This window comes from Hemiscyllium ocellatum, chromosome 25 (genome assembly GCF_020745735.1).
Source record: "Hemiscyllium ocellatum isolate sHemOce1 chromosome 25, sHemOce1.pat.X.cur, whole genome shotgun sequence".
In the NCBI taxonomy this organism is placed as follows: Eukaryota; Metazoa; Chordata; class Chondrichthyes; order Orectolobiformes; family Hemiscylliidae; genus Hemiscyllium; species Hemiscyllium ocellatum.
The window spans coordinates 30,007,045-30,031,775 of NC_083425.1; the positions used below are offsets into that span (position 1 = coordinate 30,007,045).

General features: G+C 42.0%; 1 protein-coding gene across 3 annotated transcripts in view; it reads left to right on the forward strand.

Annotated features, from left to right (window-relative positions):
- Positions 1-24,731, forward strand: part of mfsd11 (major facilitator superfamily domain containing 11) — a 58,600-nt gene that overhangs the window by 344 nt on the left and 33,525 nt on the right. Inside the window, exons 1-4 of one of the 3 annotated variants that reach the window (XM_060844976.1) lie at positions 172-746; positions 10,374-10,429; positions 10,725-10,832; positions 16,183-16,262. In XM_060844976.1, coding sequence (XP_060700959.1) covers positions 651-746; positions 10,374-10,429; positions 10,725-10,832; positions 16,183-16,262 — 340 coding nt within the window. In that variant the 5' untranslated portion in view covers positions 172-650. Of the gene's footprint in view, positions 1-171; positions 747-8,089; positions 8,618-10,373; positions 10,430-10,724; positions 10,833-16,182; positions 16,263-24,731 lie in introns of those variants that run through there. The other 2 variants (XM_060844977.1, XM_060844979.1) reach the window with 2 other exon arrangements.

Genomic DNA, 24,731 nt, shown 5'->3' on the forward strand with positions numbered 1-24,731 from the left:
TGTCGAACGGGAAACCGTCAGCCGTGTCATTAGCTACGACTTTGGAACACCAGATTAAATCCACTTGAGCGGAAATTTTTCAAATGCTAACGGTCATGTTCGATTATGGCGCATGCGTATGTTGTTTCCGGTCTTGTGCCGGTTGGTGTTGTTTCGCAATGAGTCAGTGAGTGTGAGGTGGAAGAAGAAGGGATTGAGGAGGAAAGTGTGTTTGATGAGAAAGAGAGGGAACGAGAGAAGAACAAGAGACGGAAATGGAAGGAGGGAGCTGACTGTTTGAGGAGCAGCATAAAGTGGGCGAGAGGAGGAGAGATCGGGAGGGCCAGGGATTGAGTGAAGATAACTGACCAAAGGAAGGAGAGAAAGGGGAGGAGAGTGAGGGAAGGTGTCTGACCAAAGGGGAGGGACGGAGAGTGAGGGAAGGTGACAGCAAAGAGAGAAAGGGGCGGAGAGGAGAGTGAATGTGGGAGAAAAGTGATTTGAGAGGGGAAAGAAGCCGATGAGCGAGAGACAGTCTTTGTGCCACAGGAAATTCCTATTGCATCGAAAACCCGGAATTTTGAAGAGTATCGTGTTGAAGTTTGCCAGTCAGAATCAAAAAAGTATTACCAACCAAAACTGCTCAACTGTAAATACCTAGATATTTAACAATGACGCCAGAAGGAACAAAACTCATCAATGTCATAATTCTGGGATGTGGGTTTTTGTTAGTTTTCAGCGCCTTTCAAACTGGTGGCAACATAGAAGTGAGTACTAAGTGAACCTGAATTCATGCCATTTCCATAATTTCATTTCATGTTAGAAGGAAATTGTAACTTTAATTTTGTTTTCTTTTGGAGCTTTTTGCAGCCTTCAGTACAAATTTAATATTTAATTGCTGTGAAAATCTGTAAGGACGAAGGTAGTTTACACTTTATTGATGAGTTTAACCATGAAACTGCCTCTGTCGGTTTTGCATTGATTAAAATAGTTTGTGTATTTTAATTTCTCTCAATTTGAAGATTGTTAGATAAATATTTTCTTAGATTAAACCTATTGCATTTCAGATTGAAGGAGCATTTTTTAAAAAATGAAGCTTTCCAAATGTATATAGAACAAAGAAAATGACAGCACAGGAACAGGCCCTTCAGCCCTGCAAGCCTGTGCCGTTTCCAGATTCAGGTCCAGATTCCATCTAAACCTGTCGCCTATTTTCTAAGGCTCTGTATCCTTATGTTCCCTGCCCTTTCATGTATCTGTCTAGATACCTCTTAAATTATGCTATTAGACCTGCCTCTAGCACCTCTGCAGGCAACGTGTTCTAGGCATCCACCACTCTCTGTGTAAAGAATTTACCATGCATGTCTCCCTTAAACATATCCCCTCTCACCTTGAACTTGTGACCCCTGGTAATTGAGTCCCCCACTCCCAGAAAAAGCTTTTTGCTATCCACCCTTTCAATATTTCTCCTGATTTTGTAGACCTCAGTCAGGATCTCCCTCAACCTCCGTCTTTCTCATGAAAAGAATTTACTGACCTCTTTTCATAGCTCACGCCATCCATATCAGGCAACATCCTGGTGAAGCTCCTCTTCACCCTCTCCAAAGCATCTACATCCTTTTGGTAATATGGTGACCAGAACTGCATGTAGAATTCTAAATGTGGCAGAACCAAAGTCCTATACAGCTGTAACATGACCTCCCAACTCTTGTACTCAATACCCTGTCCGATGAAGTATGCCTTCTTGACTACTGTATCGACCTGTGTTGCCACCTTCAGTGTACAATGGACCTGAATATCCAGATCATTCTGTACATCAGTATTCCCCAGGGCTTTTCCATTTACCATACAGTTCTTGAATTTGACCTTCCAAAATGCATTACCTTGCATTTGCCTGGATTTAGCTCCATTTGCCACTTCTCTGCCCAACACTCCAATCTATCCATATCCATATTCTGCTGCATTCTCTGACAGTCGCTTTCGCTACCAAGCTTCGTGTCATCTGCAAACTTGCTAATCAGACCACCTATTCCTTCCTCCAAATCATTTATGTATATCACAAAAAACAGTGGTCCCAACATAGATCCATGTGGAACACCACTGATCACAGTATATGCCATCTAAAGCCCTTCCCTCATCAATCAACTTTGTCACTTTCTCAAAGAATTCTATTAAGTTGGTAAGACGTGACCTTCCCTGCAAGAAACACATGCTGCCGATCATTGATAACCCATTTTCTTCCAAATATAAATAGACCCTAACCCTCAGTATCTTTTTCAGCAGCTTCCCAACCATTGACGCAGGCTCACCAGTCTAGGATATATGTGTTGTCCCAGTCAAAGTGGTGTCCTTCCTCGTCTTTTTGTAAGGATACGAGTAAGAGAGGGTCAAGATCATGTCCCTTCGACTGGGATGACACATCCATCCTAGGACAAGCCAAACAGAGAAACGCCCAAGAATTCCTAGAAGCATGGCATTCCAACTAGAACTCTATCAACAAACACATCAAGTTCGACCCTATCTACCAACCCCTGAGAAAAAGAACAGGAAATGACATCACAAATCCAAAAAAACCCAAACATTTAAATAGAAAACAGGAATTATCAACAGTGCTTCACCCGGAGACCCACTGAAGAAGTCATCTAGTAGGGTGACGAAACATCTGGAAATGAACCTTCCAGCTCAGCGAGCAAACCTACATCCAGAACCTCAATCTGAGCTACAAATCTTCTCAAAACTCGTTATCACCAGTCTAGAATTACCTTGATTATCGCTGCTACCCTTCGAAAACAGGGGGACAACATTAGCAATTCTCCAGTCCTCCGGCACCTCAACCATATTCAAGGATGCTGCAAAGATATCTGTTTAGGCCCGAGCTATTTCTTCTCTCGCTTCCCTTAGTAACCTGGGATAGATCCCATCCAGAGCTGGGGACATGTCCACCTAATGCCTTTTAGAATACCCAACACTTCCTCCCTTCTTACACTGACTTGACCTAGAATAATCAAACCTCTATCCCTAACCTCAGCATCTGTTATGTACTACTTCTTGGTAAATACCGACGCAAAGTACTCATCAAGAATCTCACCTGTTTTCTCTGACTCCATGCATAGCTTCCTTCCTTTGTCCTTGAGTGGGCCAATCCTTTCTCGAATTACCCTCTTGCTCCTTATGAATAAATGGCTTTGGGATTTTCCTTAACCCTGTTTGTTAAAAATATTTCAAGACACTTTTAGCCTCCTTATTTCCTTGTTTCGGATTGGTCCTACTTTTCTGATATTCTTCCAAAGCTTTAGCTGTTTTCAGTCACCTCGACCTTTTTCGCCTTAGAAATGCTTCCTTTTTCCTCTGAGCTCATCTCACAATTTTATCTGCCATCCATGGTTCCCTAATCTTGCCATTTCTATCCCTCATTTTCACAGGGACATGCATTGCCTGCACTCCAATCGATCTCTCTTTAAAAGCTCTCACATGTCAAATGTGGATTTACCTTCAAACATCTCCTCCCAGTCCACATTCCCCAGCTCCTGGCAAATTTTGGTATAGTTAGCCTTCTCTCAATTTACCATTCTCAAATTTGTCCATGAATATTCTAAAACTTATGGAATTGTTATCACTATTACCAAACTAATCCCCGACTGAAACTTCAATTATCTGGCTGGGCTCATTGACCAACACCTGGACTAGTCTGGCCCCTTTCTGAGTTGGACTTTTACAGACTGCTTTATAAAACCCTCGAGGATGCTCCTTACGAATTCTGCTCCATCTGAAACTCTAACAATAAGTGAATCCCAGTCAATATTCGGAAAATTAAAATATCCCATCACCACCACCCTGTTGCTCCTCCATCTTTCCGTAATCTGTTTACATATTTGTAATTCTATCTCATGCTCACTGTTGGGAGGCCTATAGTACAGCCCCAACATTGTTAATGCACCCTTCCTATTTCTGAACTCTGCCCGTATTTCCTGACTGCTCAAATCCTCCGTAGTGCCCTCCTTCAGCACTGCTGTGATATCCTCTCTGACCAGTAATGCAACTCCTCCACCCCTATTACCTCCCTCTCTCTCCCTCTATATCCCTTGATGTGAGTTAATCCAGTGGGGAATAGGATTTTATCAAAGTTCTAGCTCTTCTAATCTAGTTTAGGACTTTAATGTTGAGTAATGACAAATTGCTCCACTTAACAGTGCTCAGTCCATTTACTGGCATCTAAAATCCACATATCAGTAGGTCCTGGCAGGATTGATTAGATCATGATCAAAAAGGAAAGCAAAGCTAATTTCCTTGATGCTGCAGAAATGTTGAAGCCAATTTTAGACTCTTTGCAACTGTGTGTGTGCTATGCATAGTTCAAATATAGTTTGAAAAACACATTTTAACAAATTAGGAATGTCATAGGGAGGTCTAGCACAGAAACAGACCCTTTGGTCCAACTCGTCCACATCGACCAACTATCCTAAATTAATTTAGTCCAATGTGCCCGCAATTGGCCCATATCCCTCTTCCTATTCATATATCCATCCAGCTGCCTTTTAAATGTTGTAATTGTACCAGCCTCCACCACTTCCTCTGGTTTAATGGTATTATTGTTTGGCTATTAACCTGTAATCCCAGATAATGTTCTGGAGACCTGAATTTGAATCCTGCCATGGTGTTTGAATTCAATTTTTGGACAATCTGGAATTAAAAGTCTTGATGAGCTTAAAATCATTGCTGATTGTCAGGAAAAACCTATTTGATTCAATAATGTCATTTAAGAAAATTAACTACTGTCGTTACCAGGTCTGACCTACCTGTAACTCCAGATCCACAGCATTGTGGTTGACTGCTCATTGGGCAATTAATGATGGACAATAAATGCTAGCTCGGCCCTCAACCCATGAGTGAATAAAAGTAAAGTTTTTAGGATTATTCCATTTAAGATTGTTGAATGGCAATCCCTCACTGCTTGTGGTTTCCTAAAAAGCTCATGTCCTGTATCTGTTCTAAATCACTAACCATGGCAGATGACATGCTCAATCACTTCTCACCTTGATATATAATGCTTATGCCTCAGTAAAATTTTCACTTCCTCCCATCCTGGTTATGCTCCTTACTGGAGTTGCCACGTTTGTTTTGCTTCGATTTGTAAAAAGCCATGTAATATATGTTTATACATCGGGATTGGTTTAATCTTGTATGATGGTTTTTTATTTATGAATAGCTTGCAGACTTTTCACATAGCTAAAAATAAAATGGATGAAGTTGTTCATTTTCAGGATTGTTCAGAGAATGACATTTAATGGCCAGAAGTTTTGTTGTGGTAGAGTTTTTGTGATTGGGGAATGGTTAACAAGGTGGTGGAGAAAGTGAGGGCTGCAGATGCTGGAGATCAGAGCTGAAAATGTGTTGCTGGAAAAGCGCAGCAGGTCAGGCAGCATCCAAGGAGCAGGAGATTCGACGTTTCGGGCATAAGCCCTTCTTCAGAAAGGTATCAGTGGTGCCCAGGATGATAGGATAGCCTATGCCATGGGCAAACATGTTAGAAAACTGAAGTACAACATCACGTGTGGGGATGGAGGTGATAGGTCAGAGAGGAGGGTGGGGCAAGGGAAGGGAGATTGGCAGGTAGGACAGGACATGGGGACAGTGCTGAGCTGGAAGTTTGGAACTGGGATAAGGTGGGGGGAGGGGAAATGAGGAAACTGGTGAAGTCCACATTGATGCCCTGGGGTTGAAGTGTTCCGAGACGGAAGATGAGGCGTTCTTCCTCCAGGCATCGGGTGGTGAGGGAGCAGCGGTGGAGGAGGCCTCCTTCCTCTTCCATTGCTGCATCACTACCTAACACCTGGAGGGAGAACGCCTCATCTTTCACCTCGGAACACTTCAACCCCAGGGCATCAATGTGGACTTCACCAGTTTCCTCATTTTCCCCCCCATTACCCCAGTTCAAAACTTCCAGCTCAGCACTGTCCTCGTGACCTGTCCTACCTGCCAGTCTCCCTTTCTCTGCTCCACCCTCCCCTCTGACCTATCACCTCTATCCCCACCCCCATTCAGCTGTTGTACTCTTTGCTACCTTCTCCCCAGCCCCAGCTCCCTGCCCCCTCCCCATTTATCTCTCCACCCTGGAGGCTTCCTGCCTCTATTCCTGATGAAGGGCTTTTGCCAAAAACATCAATTTTCCTGCTTCTCGGATGCTGCCTGACCTGCTGTGCTTTTCCAACACAACTCTGGTCTAAACAGGAAAGCTTGATGATTGCAAAGCTATTGATGTAGTATATGTGGACTTCCAGAAGGTATTTGATACATTGCCACAAGAGCAAAGTGAAATATCATGGGATGAAAGCCAATAGCAACATGGATAGAAAACTGGCTGATTATTACTCCGTTTCCAGAGCCATAGAGATGTACAACATGGAAACAGATCCTTCGGTCCAACCCGTCCATGCCGACCAGCTATCCCAACCCAATCTATCCCACCTGCCAGCACCCAGCCCGTATCCCTTCAAACCCTTCCTATTCATATACCCATCCAAATGCCTTTTAAATGTTGCAAATGTACCAACCTCCACTACTTGTTCTAGCAGCTCATTCCATACATGTACCACCCTCTGTGTGAAAAATCTTTTCCCCTCTCACCCTAAACCTATGTCCTCTAGTTCTGGACTCCCTGACCCCAGGGGAAAGACTTTGTCTATTTACCCTATCCATGCCCCTCATAATTTTGTAAATCTCCATAAGGTCACCCCTCAGTCTCCAATGCTTCAGGGAAAACAGCCCCAGCCTGTTCAGCCTCTCTCTGTAGTTCAAATCTTCCAGCACTGGCAACATCCTTGGAAATCTTTTCTGAACTCTTTCAAGTTTCACAACATCTTTCCAATAGGAAGGAGACCAGAATTGCCTGCAATATTCCAACTGTGGCCCAACCAATGTCCTGTACAGCTGCAACATGACCTCCCAACTCCTGGACTCAATACTCTGACCAATAAAAGAAAGCACACCAAAAGTCGTCTTCACTATCCTATGTACTTGCGACTCCACTTTCAAGGAGCTATGAACCTGCACTCCAAGGTCTCTTTGTTCAGCAACATTCCCTCCGGCCTTACCATTAAGTGTATAAGGCCTGCTAAGATTTGCTTTCCCAAAATGCAGCACTTCGCATTTAGCCATTTCTCTGCCTGTTGGCCCATCTGATCAAGATCCTGCTGTAATCTGAGGTAACCCTCTTAGCTGTCCACTACACCTCCAATTTTGGTGTCATCTGCTAACTTACTAACTGTACCTCTTATGCTCGCATCCCAATCATTTATGTAAATGACAAAACATAGAGGACCAACACTGATCCTTGTGGCACTCCACTGGTCACAGGCCTCCAGTCTAAAAAACAACCCTCCACCACCACCACCACCCTCTGTCTTCTCCCTTTTTCAGCCAGTTCTGTAACCAAATGGCTAGTTCTCCCTTTATCTAACCTTGCTAATCAGTCTCCCGTGGCGAACCTTATTGAATGCCTTACTGAAGTCCATATAGATCATATCTACCGCTCTGCCCTCATCAATCCTCTTTGTTACTTCAAAAAACTCAATCAAGTTTGTGAGACATGATTTCTCGCTCACAAAGCCATGTTGACTATCCCTAATCAGTCCTTGCCTTTCCAAATACATATACATCCTGTCTCTCAGGATTGCCCACCACTGACGTCAGGCTTACTAGTCATTAGTTCCCTAGCTTGTCCTTACCACCCTTCTTAAACAGTGGCACAACGTTAGCCAACCTCCAGTCTTCCAGCACCTCACCTGTGACTATCGATGATACAAATATCTCAGTAAGAGGCCCAGCAATCACTTCTCTAGCTTCCCACAGAGTTGTAGAGTACACCTGATCAGGTCCTGGGGATTTATCCACCTTTATGTGTTTCAAGACATCCAGCACTTCCTCCTCTGTAATTTGAACATTTTGTATGGTGTCACCATCTATTTCCCTGCAGTCTATAACTTCCATATACTTTTCCACAGTTAATATTGATGCACGCTGTGGCACAGTGATTAGCACTGCTGCCTCACAGCACCAGGGTCCCAGGTTCAATTCCAGTCTCGGGCAACTGTCTGTGTGGAGTTTGCACATTCTCCCCGTGTCTGCATGGGATTCCTCCGGGTGCTCCAGTTTCCTCCCATAATCCAAAGATAATCTCAAACAAAAACTAACAAACTTAAAAGACCCAGTACAAAACCAATGTCATCTACAAAAATTTCATGCAAGGACTGCCACAAACACTACATAGGACAAACAGGAAGAAAGTTAGCCACCAGGATACACGAACACCAGCAGGCCACAAAAAGACACGACCCTCTCTCCCACGTAGCCCTACGCACGGATGAAAAAAGCCACCATTTTCACTGGGACAACGCATATATCCTGGGATAGGCTAAGCAAAGGCATGCCAGAGAATTCCTAGAGGCCTGGCACTCCAACCACAATGCCATAAACAAACACATAGATCTAGATGCCATCTATCAACCCCTCAGAAAACGAACAGGAAATGACATCACCACAAACCCCAGGAACCCCATCCAGGAGAAAGTTATAAATAGAAAGCAGGAGACAACAGCTTCGCTTCACTTGGAGGTCGCCACTCATGATGTTACCTAGCCAGGTAATGAAACATCTGGATATCAGACCGACAGCTCAGCAAGCAAACCTACATCCTAAATCCAAAGATGCGCAGGTCAGGTGAATTGGCCATGCTAAATTGCCCACAGTGTTAGGTGCATTAGTCAGAGGGAAATGGGTCTCGGTGGGTTGTTCTTCAGAGGGTTGGTGTGGACTGGTTGGGCTGAAGGGCCTGTTTCCACTCTATGGGGAATCTATTCTAAAATACTTGTTTAATTTCTCCCCTATTTTCTGCGGTTCCACACAAACGCTGCCCTGCTGATCTTTGAGGGGCCCTATTTTCTCCCTAGTTATGCTTTTGTCCTTCACGTATTTGTAAGAACCCTTGGGATTCTCCTTAATTCTGTTTGCCAAAGCTATCTCATGTCCCTTTTTTGCCCTCCTGATTTCCCTCTTATGTATACTCCTACTGCCTTTATACTCTTCTAAAGATTCACTCGATCTATCCTGTCTATGTCTTACATATGCTTCCTTCTTTTTCTTGACCAAACTCTCAATTTCTTTTGCCATCCAGTATTCCCTATACTTGCCAGCCATACCTTTCACCCTAATAGGAATATACTTTCTCTGGATTCTCATTACCTCATTTCTGAAGGCTTCCCATTTTCCAGCCTTCCCTTTACCTGTGAGCATCTGCCCCCAGTCAGCTTTCGTAAGTTCTTGCCTAATACCATCAAAATTTGCCTTTCTCCAGTTTAGGACTTCAACTTTTAGATCTGGTCTATCCTTTTCCATCACTATTTTAAATTAATAGAATTATGGTCGCTGGCCCCAAAGTGCTCCCCCACTGACACCTCAGTCACCTGCCCTGCCTTATTTCCCAAGAGTAGGTCAAGTTTTGCACCTTCTCTAGTAAGTACATCTACATACTGAATCAGAAAATTGTCTTGTACACACTTAACAAATTCCTGTCCATCTAAACCCGTAACACTATGGCAGTCCCAGTCTATGTTTGGAAAGTTAAAATCCCCTACCATAACTACCCTATTATTCTTATAGATAGCTGGGATCTCCTTACAAATTTGTTTCTCAATTGTGGGGTCTATAATACAATCCCAATAAAGTGATCATCCCTTTCTTATTTCTCAGTTCTACCCAAATAACCTCCCTGGATGTATTTTCAGGAATGTCCTCCCTCAGCACAGCTGTAGTGCTATCCCTTAACAAAAATGCCAGTCCCCCTCCTCTCTTGCCTCCCTTTCTATCCTTCCTGTAGCATTTGTATCCTGGAACATTCAGCTGCCAGTCCTGTCCATCCCTGAGTCATGTTTGTGTAATTGTTATAATATCCCAGTCCCATGTTCCTAACCATGCCCCGAGTTCATCTGCCTTCCCTGTTCGGCCCCTTGCATTGAAATAAATGCAGTTTAACTTATTAGTCCTACATTGTCCCTGCCTGCCCTGACTGTTTGACTCGCTTCTGTTCTCAACTGTATCAGTCTCAGATTGATCTCTTTCCTTACTATCTCTGGGTCCCACTGCCCACCTTACTAGTTTAAATCCTGATGGACCAAATGGCCTCATTCTGTGCTGTAACACTTCTGTGATTGTGGTCACTGCTTGCACGTGTTTACATTTACCAGAAACTTGAGCAGTGTGCTCAAAACATCGACTTGACATGTTCATCCCTTATAAAGTTGCTTTGAGCCACCACACTAGTTTGTAAAATGTGAACATATTATGATTTTGCAGAATACATTTTCCTTTTTATTAAAATAGTTACGATTTTTGTTCAACAGCAAACAGTCATCAAGAGCATTAACAGTACCCGGTTTCATGGAAGTGGATACACCAGGTGTTTGTTTACTTATCTTAGTTTGTGAAGTGATATCGTATGGCAACTTTGTTTTACTGCAATTTCAAACCTTGCGAATATCTTGATAAAACTATATAGCCATAAAATGAAGTATACTTTCACAGTACTGTTTTACCTGCCATTTAAAGGAACATCGGAAAAGTCAGCATCAAAGTTGATCATTTATGTATTAGTATTGATTTAAATGTATTTCTTTTGTTGAAATTGTACTTCAATTGTTGTCGATTTGTGTATGGTTATTTCATTGTGCTAACAGATCATCTTTCTTTAACAGCTTGGCTATAATTTATACTGTATTTTCTGCTTCAAATATTTTGACTCCGTCAATTGTTGCTGTTTTGGGAGCTCGACTTTCAATGGTCATTTCTGGATTAGTGTACAGGTAATAAACAAGTTCACTTTCTTACATTTTTATTTTCTGTGCATTTTCATAAATTGTTTATCTATATGCCATTTCTATAAAATATTTAAAAAGTAAAAAAAATTGTCATCTTGTAAATAGGAGCACGTGTAGACTGCACATTCTTTTTACATGAAATTACTGCTGATTTTCTATTTATTTCTACTTTTTTGCTGGCTTCATATGTCTCTTTAATTTCAAGAGACCAAAAGTCGGTATGCCATGGCCTTAAAAATATTCTTTTCGCTCTAAAATAGAGAATTCTAAAGACTTACAACCAATTGAGTAGAGCAATTTATCCGAATTTTAGTCTTAAATGATCAACTCCTAACCTTCATGTCCCTGTGTTCTAAATTCCATTGTCACAGGAAACAGTCTTGCAGTGTTAATCCTATTGAGACCCTTCAGAATCTTGATTGCTTCTTTGAGATCCAGACTGTAGACCTAGAGTGTAGACCCAATTTACTTGACCTCTTAACTTAGTATAAATACCTCATTCCAGCAAATTTTCTAGTAACCTTCACTGTACAGTCTCTAATGCAACTACATCCTTCCTCAAATAATGAGTTCAAAATTGTATACAGTACTCCAGGTCAAATCTCAGCAAAAGGTTATACAGTTGTAGCAAGACTTCTTTATTTTGGATGTAGGTTTGCTCACTGAGCTGGAAAGTTCGTTTTCAGACGTTTCGTCACCATACTCGGTAACATAGTCAGTGAGCCTCCGGAGGAAGCACTGGTTGCATAGTCTGCTTTCTATTTATCTGTTTTTCATTTCTTTGGGGTAGGATGACAAGCCAAACAGAAACACGCAGGAGAATTCCTAGAAACATGGCATTCTAACTGGAATTCTATCAAGAAATATGTTGATTTAGATCCCATTTACCACCCCACCCCTGAGAAAAATAACTGGAAATGACACCACCACAGGAAATTACATCACCAACCCAAGGAAGCCTAAACACGCAAATAGAAAGCAGGCCATGCCATCACTGCTTCATCCAGAGACTCACTGATGATGTTACCTCGTATGGTGATGAAACAACTAAAAACAAACCTTCCAGCTCAGCGAGCAAACCTACATCCAGAACCTCAACCTGAGCTACAAATCTTCTCAAAACTCACAAGACCTCTTTATTTTTGCAATAAAATTCTGACTTCCTAGTTTCTTGTGTATCTGCGTTATATCTTGCTCTGCACTTTCAGTTTCTTTAAATGTTCACCTTTAGAATTTTATATGGATATCTATTTTAAAAACCGCTTGATTTTATATTACAACCAAATGTCTCCCTGAAATCTTGAGCAGTTGCAGTGAGAATTCTTTATACTCCAGTTGACTAGGTTACAGGAAGGGTCATTAGTATGAGGAACTTCAGTTATGAAGACAGATTAGAGAAGTTATGACTGTTTTCCTTCGAGAAGAAGATGTGGTTGAGAGCAAATCTGATATAGGTATAAAACATAGGCGCAGTGACATGGCGACTTAAACACTTTACACCTTTTTTTGCAAAAAACTAATACAAGTGACAATAATTCTTTTATGTATACATGAAGGGTCTGGACAGAGTAAGTGGGGGAAAATGTGTTCTCACTCGTGAATGGATAGAGAAAGAAAGCACAGATTTCAAGTAATTGGGGAAAGAAAGAAAAACAACACAACAGCTTATTCACACAGTAACTAGTTAATATCTAGATTGCAGTTACCGGTGGCAGGGCATTCAATAAGCCTATCTCATGGCGGGAAAAAAACTTTTCTGAAAAGAAAGACCGTCAAAGGTTAAGGGGAGAGGGTGTGAGAATGACATTGCTCATTTGGAGAATTGCAGTAGACATGATCAAATTTGTGATTCTCTGATTTTGGAGGAGAGAGATGTTTATAAATAAAACACTGTGGCAAGAAATGTTTGTCTTTCAAGTAGGAGGTCCCTGCCATCAATTTTGCTCACCAGCTTGATCAGTTTAGATTAGATTCCCTAAGGCATGGAAACAGGCCCTTTGGCCCAACAAGTCCACACTGACCCTCCGAAGAGTAACCCACCCAGACCCATTCCCCTGCATTTTACCCCTGACTAATGCACCTATCACGGTGGGCAATTTAACATGGCTAATCTACCTAACCTGCACATCTTTGGAGTGTGGGAGGAAACCGGAGCACCCAGAGGAAATGCACGCAGACAGGGGGAGAATGTGCGAACTCCACACAGACAGTCACCCGAGGCTGAATATCGAACCCGGGTCCCTGGCACTGTGAGGCAGCAGTGCTAACCACTGAGCCACCTTACCGCCATTATGCATAATCTTTGTATATTTCTATTGCTACTTTTCCACTTTTTGTTTGTTTTTGGTGAAACCAAATGTGGCGTTTGCTCCGTTCAATAAAGTGTAGGGATTCATTTTCTTTTTTTTGTGTGTATGGTATGTAAAGCTGCATCAAAAATTCTGTGACATGCACTGCTCAAGTGTTTCTTTTTAGAATCTGAGAGGGAGCAGGAATTTGTTGATAGAATCTTACTGTATAGAAGGAAGCAATTTGGCCCATCATGTGTACTGGCTCCCAAAAGAGCGACTCAGTCCCATTCTCCAACTCTATTTCCATAACCCTCTAAATTCATCACTTTTAAATATATGGCTTTGTGGATGAGTTTACTACCATTTCCTTGTATCTGGAAGAATCTACACATGGTTAGCAGGTTTCCAAATTGTCATGCTTTAGAATATTGTTGCTGTGATCAGATAGTGAGAATATGATCAAACTGGATCAGTGCGTACTTGTGAAAGAGAAATTGGGAAAAGTGAGAGCTTTTTGAGAATGTAACCAGCAAGATGATTAAAGAGAGTCAATGGATGCAGTATATTGGAATTTACAGAAGCAACGTGATAAGGATCATGAAGAGACTTTTCCACGAGATGAGCACTTGTAGGATTTTTGTTACTCTTTCATGAGATGTGAATATTTGCTGGTGAAATGACCACTTATTGTCTATCACTAATTGCCACTTGAGTGCAAATGATACTGAACTTCCTTCTTGAACCATTGTAGTACATCAGGTGCAGGTGAACCCACAGTACTTGGAAGGAGGGAGTTGCAGGATTTTGATCCAGTGACAGTGAAGGACTGATGATGTATTTCCATGTCAGTTTGATATATGGCCTGAAGGAGGATTTATAGATGCTGGTGTTGTCATTCATCTGCTGCCCTTTGCCTTCTTGGGATAGATATCCTAGGGTCAACACCTGGAATTCTTTGGCTGACCAGCACCATGGGTGTACCTGACTGCACCATACAGACTTTGCAGTTCAAAAAGGTTGCTTACCACCACCTTTTCCAGGTCATTTATAGATGGATATTAAATGTTGGCCAAGCCAGCAGCACCAAACTTCCATAAATATATATTTATAAGGTATATTGTTGCAGTGCACCTTATATTGGTATAAACTGCTATATATCAGTATTAATTGGCGCAGATTCCTTGGTGATCAGAAAGCACAAACATAGCGAAATAGGTCATCTACAGGATGGTAGAGTGTAACTGATGGAGTTTTAGAAGGATCAGTGTTTTGATGTCAACTATTTGTAATCTGTATTTATACCTTTGATGTGACCAAGTGTAACAGAAAGTTTATTCTGATTCAAAACTTGAAGAGGATGTAAGCTGTCAGGCGGATGCAAAGAGATTGGAAGATAATATGGATTGTTTGAATGGTTGGACTTGAAGGTAGGGAAATGTGAAGTTCTCCATCTTGACAGAAATATTGGAAGAGCAGAATTTTTTTAAATGATTAAGAGACTAGTACATATTTTCCACAAATCACAAAGCTCCCACACACAACAATTTGGTAATGACCAAATAGTCTGCTTATTTGTGATGTTGATTCAAGAATAAATGTTGTCTAGGAGAGGACGCAGGAGAGAAATCCCTTATTGATCGTTGAACAGTGGCATTCACCAGAGTTAGCAGATGGTGCTCTGGTTTATATCTATAGGCCCTTTAAGCTATCATCTATTGTTTGTAAAACTTTGGAATCACTTAATTAGGAAGATATCGCAGAACGTTTGGAAAATCATGAAGCAGTCTCAAACAGTGTGAACATGGGAACCAGTAGATGTGTTGTATTTGGATATCCAAAAGGCGTTTCAGAAGGTACATCATAAAAGGTTAAGTCATAAGATACGAGCCCATGGCATGGGAAGTGTATATCGACGTGAATAGAAAATTGGCTATTGGGCAAGAGGTTCTTTTTCAGGTTGGCAACCAGTGAGTTTCAGCAGGGAGCAGTACTGTGACCACAACTGATTACAAGGTATGTTAGTAGCTAGGAGGAAGGAAGTAAATGTACTGTAGCTAAATTTGCAGACAAAAATAGGTGAAAAGGTAAGGTGGGAGGGGGATACAAACAGTCTCCAGAAAGTAAGTGAACAAAACATTGGCAAATGGAAGAGAGGTGGAAAAATGTGAAGTTGTTCATTTTCAAAGGGAGAAAAACCCCAGAATTATTTAAATAGTGAACAGCTGCAGAAAGCTGCAACACACAGGGGCCTGTGGGTACTTGTGCATGAAACACAAAGCTAGCATTCAGGTGCAGCAGGTAATCAGGAAGGCAAGTGAAATGTTGGCCCTTATTTTAAGGCATTTGGAGTACAAGAGCAGGGAAGTGTTATTACAACTGTGCAAGGTGCTAGTGAGACCATATCTGGAGTATTGTGAGCAGTTTTGGCCTCTTAAGAAAATATATTGTTTCAGTGGAGGCAGTTTAGAAAAAGTTTGCTGGGTTAATGCTGCCTGTTATGGAGGGATTGTTTTACGAGCAAAGCTTCAGCAGGTTGAGAAACTACTACTGGATTTCAGAAGAATTAGAACTGGTCTAAATGAAGCACATAGCCTATTAAGCCCCTTTAGAATCCTAAGTGTTGAGAGATGTTTCCCCACCTGGAAGCGCCTAGGAGTATAGGGCATATGCTCACAATCGAAGGGGTGTAAGTTTAAGACTCGGAAAAGGAGCAATCTCTTCTCTGTGGGTTGAGTCTTTGAAACTCCTTGCCACGAGAGGCGTGGGCGCAGAGTCTTTCTGTCTCCTTAAGGCTGAGATAGAGTCTTCTCCAATATGGTTACAGTAAAAGGGCAAGAAAGTGGATGTGAGCAATGTTAGATCAGTCATAGCCCTATAGATTGGTGGAGCAAGCTACCCCTGTTCCTGTTTCTTGTCACCTTTTTATATTTAGGAGTGTCCAACATTGTATTTTTCATAACACCTTGACAATAATGGAGGGATTGTAATTTTCTAAGTTACAATTGGTTGCATTTAAATTTAATTAAAATTATTTTTGTTTGCAGTGTATATTCTGCAGTTTTCATTGAGCCATTCACTTGGTCATTTTACTTAGCTTCAGTCATCATTGGAATAGCAGCTGCAGGTGAGTTTTCTTTCTAATGCAATAAGTAAGATGATTAAAACCGAGGATAACATTTTTTTTCTCATGATGACCTTGCCTCCATCATAAGGTCAGAATTGAGGGTGACTGATTGAGTTTTGTGGGTGAAGTGGCATTCCCTTGGACTGAGTTCTGGGATGGAATGGCACTGAGAATGTGTATCACTGTAGCTTGGTTACTAAATAAGAATACTTTTGCAAATGCACATTTATGTTTGGGGTGGGTGTTGGCTGTGCTTCCTGTGTATGATCAGAAATATTTGTTTTTGGTTTCCCTGTCTTTGCATACATGGTAGGGAGCAGCACCTGGCTGGTGCACCACTGGGCTTTCAGAATGCTCCTAGCACTAGTAGTGTAAGGGTTCCAGCAGTGGTAAGTGCTATTATCTCGGGTGAGAAAGAAGGTGGGTATATGACTGGTGAAGTGAGTTGTGGAAAAATGCATGAAAGGGTTCACTAGTGATTGCTTTGAAATTGTGGTTGCCACTTGGCCAATTTCTGGTATATAATTAGAATCCCTATAGTGTGGAAACAGGGCCTTCTGCCCAACAAGTCCACACTGATTTCACACACACACACACACACACACACACACACACACACACACACACACACACACACACACACACACACACACACCCCAACCCATTCCCCATTACTCTACATTTACCCCTGATTCATGCATGTAACCTGCACGTCCCTGAACACTATGGACAATTTAGCATGGCCAGTTCACCTAACCTGCACATGTTTGCATTGTGGGAGGAAACCAGAGCACCTGGAGGAAACCCACGCAGACACAGGGAGAATGTGCAAACTCCACACAGATAATTGCCCGAGGCTGAAGTCAAACCTGGGTCCCTGGCGTTGAGAGGCAGCAGTGCCAACCATTGTACCTACCTTTTGTTACAAACCAATCTTGTTTGTAATTTGGAAGCATATCTTTGTAACTTCTATTTCAGTAAAGCTACTTTTTCTTTTCTCGCTGCTAATTTGTTCATGATTAATTTTCGTTTACCAGTAAAGGTCATTGATATGGTAGTTAGTTTAATGTATGTAACTAAGTTAAGTAGTAAGGCTGGTATTTTAATAAAAGCTTCTAGAAAATCTCCCTAGTTTGTTCAATTATTTCCCCATAAGTAACTACTTCTCTTTCCACGCATACTGTGAGATGCCAAAACCCTTTCACTCATTGTTATGTGGAAAATAGCATTGTAACTTGAAATCAATCCTAGCTTTTTTGCATTTCAGGAGGAAAATTGCATACTCAGTCCATTGTGAGTTCAAGCATCGATTTACATTCGCACTTCTATCATAGTAAGAAGGCAGAAGTGCAGGTTGCATTGGAAAGCTCAAGATGCTTTTAAATTAGCCTGAAATTAATGCTTGCATTGCCAGGTTCCAACTCGTTGGCATTGATCTTCAAGCTAAACTTGGTTTTTGTGAGAGAAAACGGGGCTAAAGGTCAATAATGGTTTACATCCCAGCATTTGAAAGGAAGTAGCTACAGAGATAGCGGATGCACTAGGAGTTATCCTCCAAAAATTCTTAGATTCTGAAAAAAAGATTTTAAAAATTGAAAATCAGTCAATGTAACAACTATTATTTAAAAAGTGAGACAAAAAGCTATTAACTATAGGGTAGTTACCTTAACATCTGTAAGTGTGAAAATATTGAAATCCATTGGAAAGGATCTAATAGCAAAACATTAAACGTAATATAATCAAGGGGAGGACACACATCTTCATAAAGGGGAAATTGTACCTGCATATTTATTTTATTTCTTTCAGGTGGTAGCAAGCAGGATAGTTAAAAGGGGACCAGTAGATGTAATTTATTTGAATTTCCAGAAAGTATTTGATAAAGTATCACATATAAGACCACTTACTAAGTTAAGAGCTCAGGGTGTTGGAAGTAGAATATTAGCACGGATTGGTGATGTGGATGTCGAAACTGAATGTGCTGTCACCCAAGTTCGCAGATGACACAAAAATAGATAGGAAGGCAGTCGTGAATTTGACAGAAAAAAGTGTCTCCAAAGGGATATAGACTGGTTGAATAAGTGTTCGAACATTTGACAGATGGCTTGGCAGGAAAATACGAGGTTATGCTCTTAATGAGAAGAATAGAAGGGTTGATTTTTTTTTAATGGAGAGAAACTATAGAAGGCTGTAGCACAGAGGATGTATGGGGGGGCTTCATAGATGAATCACAAAAAGCTATCATCCATGTTCAGTTAATAGAGAAGCCAAATTGACTGTTGACCATTAATTTGAAGGGAGTAATGTGTAAAAATCAGAAAGTCTTGCTAAAACTATACAGAACACTAGTCAGACTGCAGCTCGAATACTGTGAATAGTTTGCCCCCCTTAACTGAGGCGAAATATATTGTTTACCTAGATTTATTCCAGTATGGGGTATTTTCTTATGAGAAGAGTTTGCATACATTGGGCTTGTACTCTTTGGGGATTAGAACACTGAGAGATCTTATTGAAATTTAAAAGATTCTTAGGGAGCATGACGCGGTAAAACTGAAGAGGTGGTTTCTTTTTTGAGAGAGTCAGAATGCATAGTATCTGAGTCAGGGAATCGGCCATTTCAGACAGATAAGGAAGAATTTCCTTTATCTGAGAATAGTGAATCTGTGGAATATTTTAACACACAAGGATGTCGAGGCTGTGTTGTTCATTGTATTCAAGACTGAAACTGATTTTCAATCAATAATCAGCTTGAAGGTAATAGGATAAGTAGAAAAGTGGTTTAAAGATTACTAGATCCACTCCGATCTCATTGAATTATGGAACAGATTAGAAAGGGTAAATGGCCTAGGCTTTTTGGAGATTGTTTATACAAAAGAGCACAAGTAATCTCTGAAAATTGAAGCAACTCATTTTCACTTGAGCTTCAGTCAGAGATCCTAAATATACTTTTTAATACTTGGTCCTGAATGTTGGTAGCCCACATGGTGGTTGGATATATCTGGCCGTTATCTTGTCCAAAACCATTCCTTTTCCGATATTGATATTACACACTGACTCTCAACTGACTGCTTTTAATAGCCCCAGCTCAGACCTGTGCTCTGCTAACCACTGGGTGTTAGCAGGTGTTTGCATGCATTTAACAAACAGAAATGCTGCAGGTTAACTTCAGTGCATTTAGATAAAAAAATATTCTTTTTATTTTGTGAGGGAAATGTCTGTTTTGGAAATGTCCATTAAATTGATTCTACCTTCTATATTGGAGATAACCAAGCAAGAGGCTGGAAGAATACAACAAGCCAGGCAGCATCAGGCAGAGGAGAAGTTGAAGTTTTGGGTGTCACCCTTCTTCAGGATTGGGGGTGGATGTAAGGGGAGCTGCAAATAAAAGGGGGTGGTGAAGTAGGGATAGGTGAAGACAGGTAGAGTATGACGTGTTTGGTCAATGGGAGAAATGAATCCAGTAGGTGGCTGGGAGGGGTGGAAGGGAGGGGACAGGGCTGGGAAGGGAGTCAAGGGATGGGAAGGGACGTTAATTGAAATTGGAGAACTCATTGTTGAGTCTTCCGGGCTGTCGGCTGCCCAGACTGAGATGAAGTATCCCTCCAATTTTTGGTTTGGTTTGTTGTGGCAATGGAGGAGGCCAAGGATGGTCATGTCAGAAAGGGAAGGTGAATTAAAATGGGCTGTGACTGTGCGGTCGGGTTGGCCCCTGCTGGCCCAACTGAGATGCTCAGTGAACCGTTCCCTAAATTTACGTTTGGTCTCCCCAGTGTAGAGAAGACCACATCAGGAGCATCTGATGGAGTAAACTAGTTTGGAAGAGAGGCAGGTGAACCTCTGTCTCCCAGGAAGGACTGTTTGGAGCCTGGATGGAGGTGAAGGGGATGGTGTGCTGGCAGGTTTTGCATCTTTTCTGCTTGCAGGTACCTGGAGGTTCAGAGGCGTTGCTGGGGAGGGTGGCGCACATGAAGGACTGGGGAGGGAACGGTCATTGCAGAAGGCAGAGAGGGTGGGGAGCGAAAGATGTTCTTGGTGTTGAGGTCTAGTTGGAGTTGGCAGAAATGTTTAAGAATGATGTGTTGGATATGGAATCTTATGGGATGGTAGGTGAGGACAAGGGGGACCCTGTCTTTATTGCATTTGGAAAGGCGGGTTTAGGGCACTAGATTGGGGAATGGAGGTAGCGCGGTAGAGGGGTGTCTGGATGACCGAGGGGCGAAAAGTACCTTTGTTCAAAATAGATGGACATCTGGGATGCTTGGGAGTGGAATGTCTCCTCATCTGGGCAGATGCGGCAGAGACAGAGGAATTGGAAGAATGGGATGGAGGTTTCGTAGGATACTGGGTAGGAGGAGGTGTCGTCCAAGCAGTTGTCAGAGTCTGTGGGTTTACAGTAAATGTCCATCTGGAGATTGCTGCCAGAAATGGAAATGGAGAGGCCAAGAAGTGGGGGGGGGGGAGGTGGCTGAGATGGACCAAGTCAATTTGAGGGCGGGGTGGAAGTTGTGGGCAAAAGTCAATGAACTCAAGTTCAGCCTAGGTGCAAGACGCTGTACCCAATACAGTCATCGATGTAACAGCAGAAGAGTTTGGACACAGTGCCTGTGTAGGTACTGAAGAGAGACTGTTTGACATAGCCGACAAAGAGACAGGCATAGCTGGGGCCCATCCAGGTGCCCATGGCCATCCCCTGCATTTGGAGGAAATGGGAGGAGTTAATGGAAAAGCTATTAAGGGTGAGGACGGAGGTGGTTATTGGTGGAGGGGGACTGGATACGTCTGTTGGCGAGGAAGAAGCTGAGGGTTTGGAGGCCATCCCTGTGGGGTGTGGACATGTTTAAGGACTGCTCATCCATAATGAAGATAAAGTGCTGGGGGCCAGAGAACTGGAAGTTACAGAAGAGATGGAGGGCATGGTTGGTGTCGCAGAAGTAGGTGGGGAGTGCCTGGACCAAGGGGGAGAGGATGGAGTCGAAATAGGGTGAGATGAGTTCGGTGGTACAGAAACATGCTGAAATGGTGGATTGGCCAGGGTAGTTGGGCTTGTGGGACTTGAGGAGCATGTAGAACCTGGCAGTGCGGGCCTGGGGTCTATGAGTTTGGAGGCAGCGGAGGGGAGATCACCAGAGGTAATGAGGGTATGGACATGCGAGTGATTTGGGACCGATGGGTCGCAGGTAAAAGAGAGGTAGGACGTGGTGTCGGAGAGTTGGCATTCGGTCTCTGTGACACAGAAATCCATTTTCCATACTACCACCTGCCACCTTTGTCAGCGGCTTTGACAGTGAACCGGGGTGGAGAGAGTAGAGCGCTGAATGTTTTAAGTGGATGATTGGGGTGGAGAAATTGAGGAGGCTGATGTCACGTCATCAGGCAGCAATGAAGAGGTCTAGGCCAAGTACAAGTTTGGGAGGGGATGACCAATTGGAAGACGAAGGTTGGAGAAGGGGTCCTCAGAGGGAGGTTGGGAATTTTAACAAAGAAGAAGGCACAGAAGCGGCGGAACAAGAGCTCCACGTTGTGCCGGGTGCAGAATTTGTTGAGGTGGGATATTGTGGTCTCTTCTCCAAACTGCCACAGCCACGCCTTCTGTTCTCCAGACAACTAGCAGACTCCATATTGGGGAGGCAACTGAAGTATTTTCAGGGAGTGGTTCATCTCGGCTCCCATAGCTGGCAGACCTGCAAATGACCATTTTGGAATATTTTCTTTACCTGTGTGTGATTTGTTTCAGTCTGTATCCCTGGACCAAATCCTTTCCGAATTATTCATATGAAACTCTAGAGTCAGGCTGGCATTTGTTGGACCACAAATATCTTAATTTGCAGACTTCTCTTATAACATGGTGTCTACATCTGACAGTCTAACTTGTGATTAAAAGATGCTATTGGGTAGTGTGGATTTTATCCTGTTTTGTTCCCACAAAATGTGTTTGGTTGATGCCATGTAAATGTATATGTTTACTTCTTGTGATTCTCGCCTTATTGTCATTGTGGGTTTACCTACAATAGATGGAATGCAGTGGTTCAAGAAGGCAGCTCATCACCACCTTCTCAAGGGCAATGAGGAACAGGCAATAAATGTTGGCCAGCCAGTGATGCCCACTGCAATCCAGAGTTCCTACATAACAAAATTAGTGCTATGGGGAAGGTTTAACAATATCACAAGCTGCAATCAAAGCAACATACAATTACATGCCATGCTAGTGAAGTCAATCAAAGATATCGTTGTAATTTGTGAAGATTTGTGCCATCTTTCTTTTAGCACCTGGCTGAGAAGATACTGATGGTAACAATTCAAGCATTGTAAGTGTATATGGACAGAATGTTCACCTCCTGTAGCATCAACAATCTCAGCTTTTCTTATTTTGGGAGGCAGCTGCTGATACTGACGCTGCACCTTTCCATCAAGACGCCCTGCAGACACATTCTTTGTATCTGTACCAGTCTCAATATCATTTCTGCCATGCGTTATTATTTCTTGTTCTTTTATATCTGTCCTTCGTCCGATCACAGATAATCCATTTTGTTCTTTGTTTCTCCTCCACATAACACTTTCCTGACCTCTGTTCTTACTTAAAACAAGAGTAGAGCATACTGGAAATACTCTACAGATCAAACTGAAGTTGTGAAAAACAGATTTAACACTCCTTGTCAGTGGCATTACATCAGAACTGGGAAAATTTAAAAATGTAGTTGATCTGAAGCTGGTGCAAGAAGTGAGTGGGGAAAAAACACAAAAGGGATGGTCTGAGATAGGATGGAAATCTGGAGGGATTAAATGTGTAAAGAATTGGTAGTTCAGGGCCAAAGGGTACAATAATGAGGTATCCAAAGAGCCAAAAGAATAGAGCAGGTTGAAACAACAAAATGATTTACAACTGCAGCCCAAAATCAAAAATCAAGAATCAAGAAAAATAATTACATGACTAAAAATACAAAGAAAATTAAAATGGGCACCAGAGATTGAGCTCTGAAACTACAGAACTTGATGACAAGGCTGGCAGACTGAAAAGTCTCTACTTGATGAGCAACACCTTGTTTTTCACTTAATGTAGGGATGAGAGTAATGTAGGGATTTGATATTACAGGTGCCCTGAAGCTCAGGGCTGTGTTTGCAAACTGAAACGAGGTGTTTTATGAAGCAGTCACCAATTTTAGCTTTGTTTACCCAATGAAAGAGGAGTGACTCCAACTTCCATGTTTCAGTTTGACTCTTGTTTTTCCTGCTATTTCTACAGCTGCTTATCACTTATTCACACCTGCTCTTGATACATCTTTTGATTCTCTAGCTCTTCCATTCACTTCATTTCGACCCACACAATCAAATCTTTCGTCATTTAAATCTCTTCTTTCATCAAGATTATCTCTCTTTTTTTTTAACTTGCTGGCCCCTTTCACCTGTTTACAAACTGACCACATTTCTAACTTATTTGCAAATCTGCTGGAAAGTAATCAACCTGAAATGCATTCATAGCTGCTGCAAGAAACACTGTGCGCTTTCAAGATATTCTAATTATTGTAACAAATGTCAAGTCACAGAGACATACAGCATGGAAACAGACCCTTTGGTCCAACCCATCCATGCTGACCAGACACTCTAAATAAATCTAGTCCTGTTTGCCGGCAATTGGCCCATGTCCATCTAAACCCATTCATATCCATCTACCCATCCAGATGCCTTCTAAATATTGTAATTCTACCAGCATCCACCACTTCCTCTGGCATCTCATTCCATACACACACCACCCTTTGTGTAAAAAAAGTTGTCCCTTATGTCCCTTTTAAATCATTCCCCTCTCACCTTAAACCTATGACCTCTAGTTTTGGACTTAGCGACCCTATCAATGCCCCTCATAATTTTATAAACCTCTATAAAGTCACCCCTCTGCCTCTGATGCTCCAGCCTATTCAGCTCTCCCTATAGCTCAAACCTTCCAACCCTGGCGACATCCTTATAAATTTCATAATATCCTTCCTATAGCAGGGAGACCAGAATTGCATGCAGTATCCAAAAGTGGTCTAACCAATGTCCTGTACAGCTGCAATATGACATCCCAACTCCTATACTCAGTGTGCAGACCAATAAAGGCAAGTATACCAAACACCTTTACTAAGCCAGTTTTGAAAAAACATTTTAGTGATCCAAGTTCATGAATTACTAGAATATATGCAAGCTCATTATTCATGATCTGAGGAAGAAAAATGACCATATATTGTTCAAGTAATTAGCAGATTCAGGCTAGCATATGTATGGAAAACTTACGTTTGATTGTCAAAACACAGCAATCTGCACAATTTGGCTTGTATTGGAACAGAATTATCTGTGATCGGTTGAAGGACAGAGACAAAAGAACAAGAAATAATAACACATGGCAGAAGTGAGGTGATGAGGCCGGTACAGATTCAAAAGATGTGTCTGCAGTGATTCTTGATGGATATGTGCAGAGTCTGTATCAGCAGCTGCTTCCTG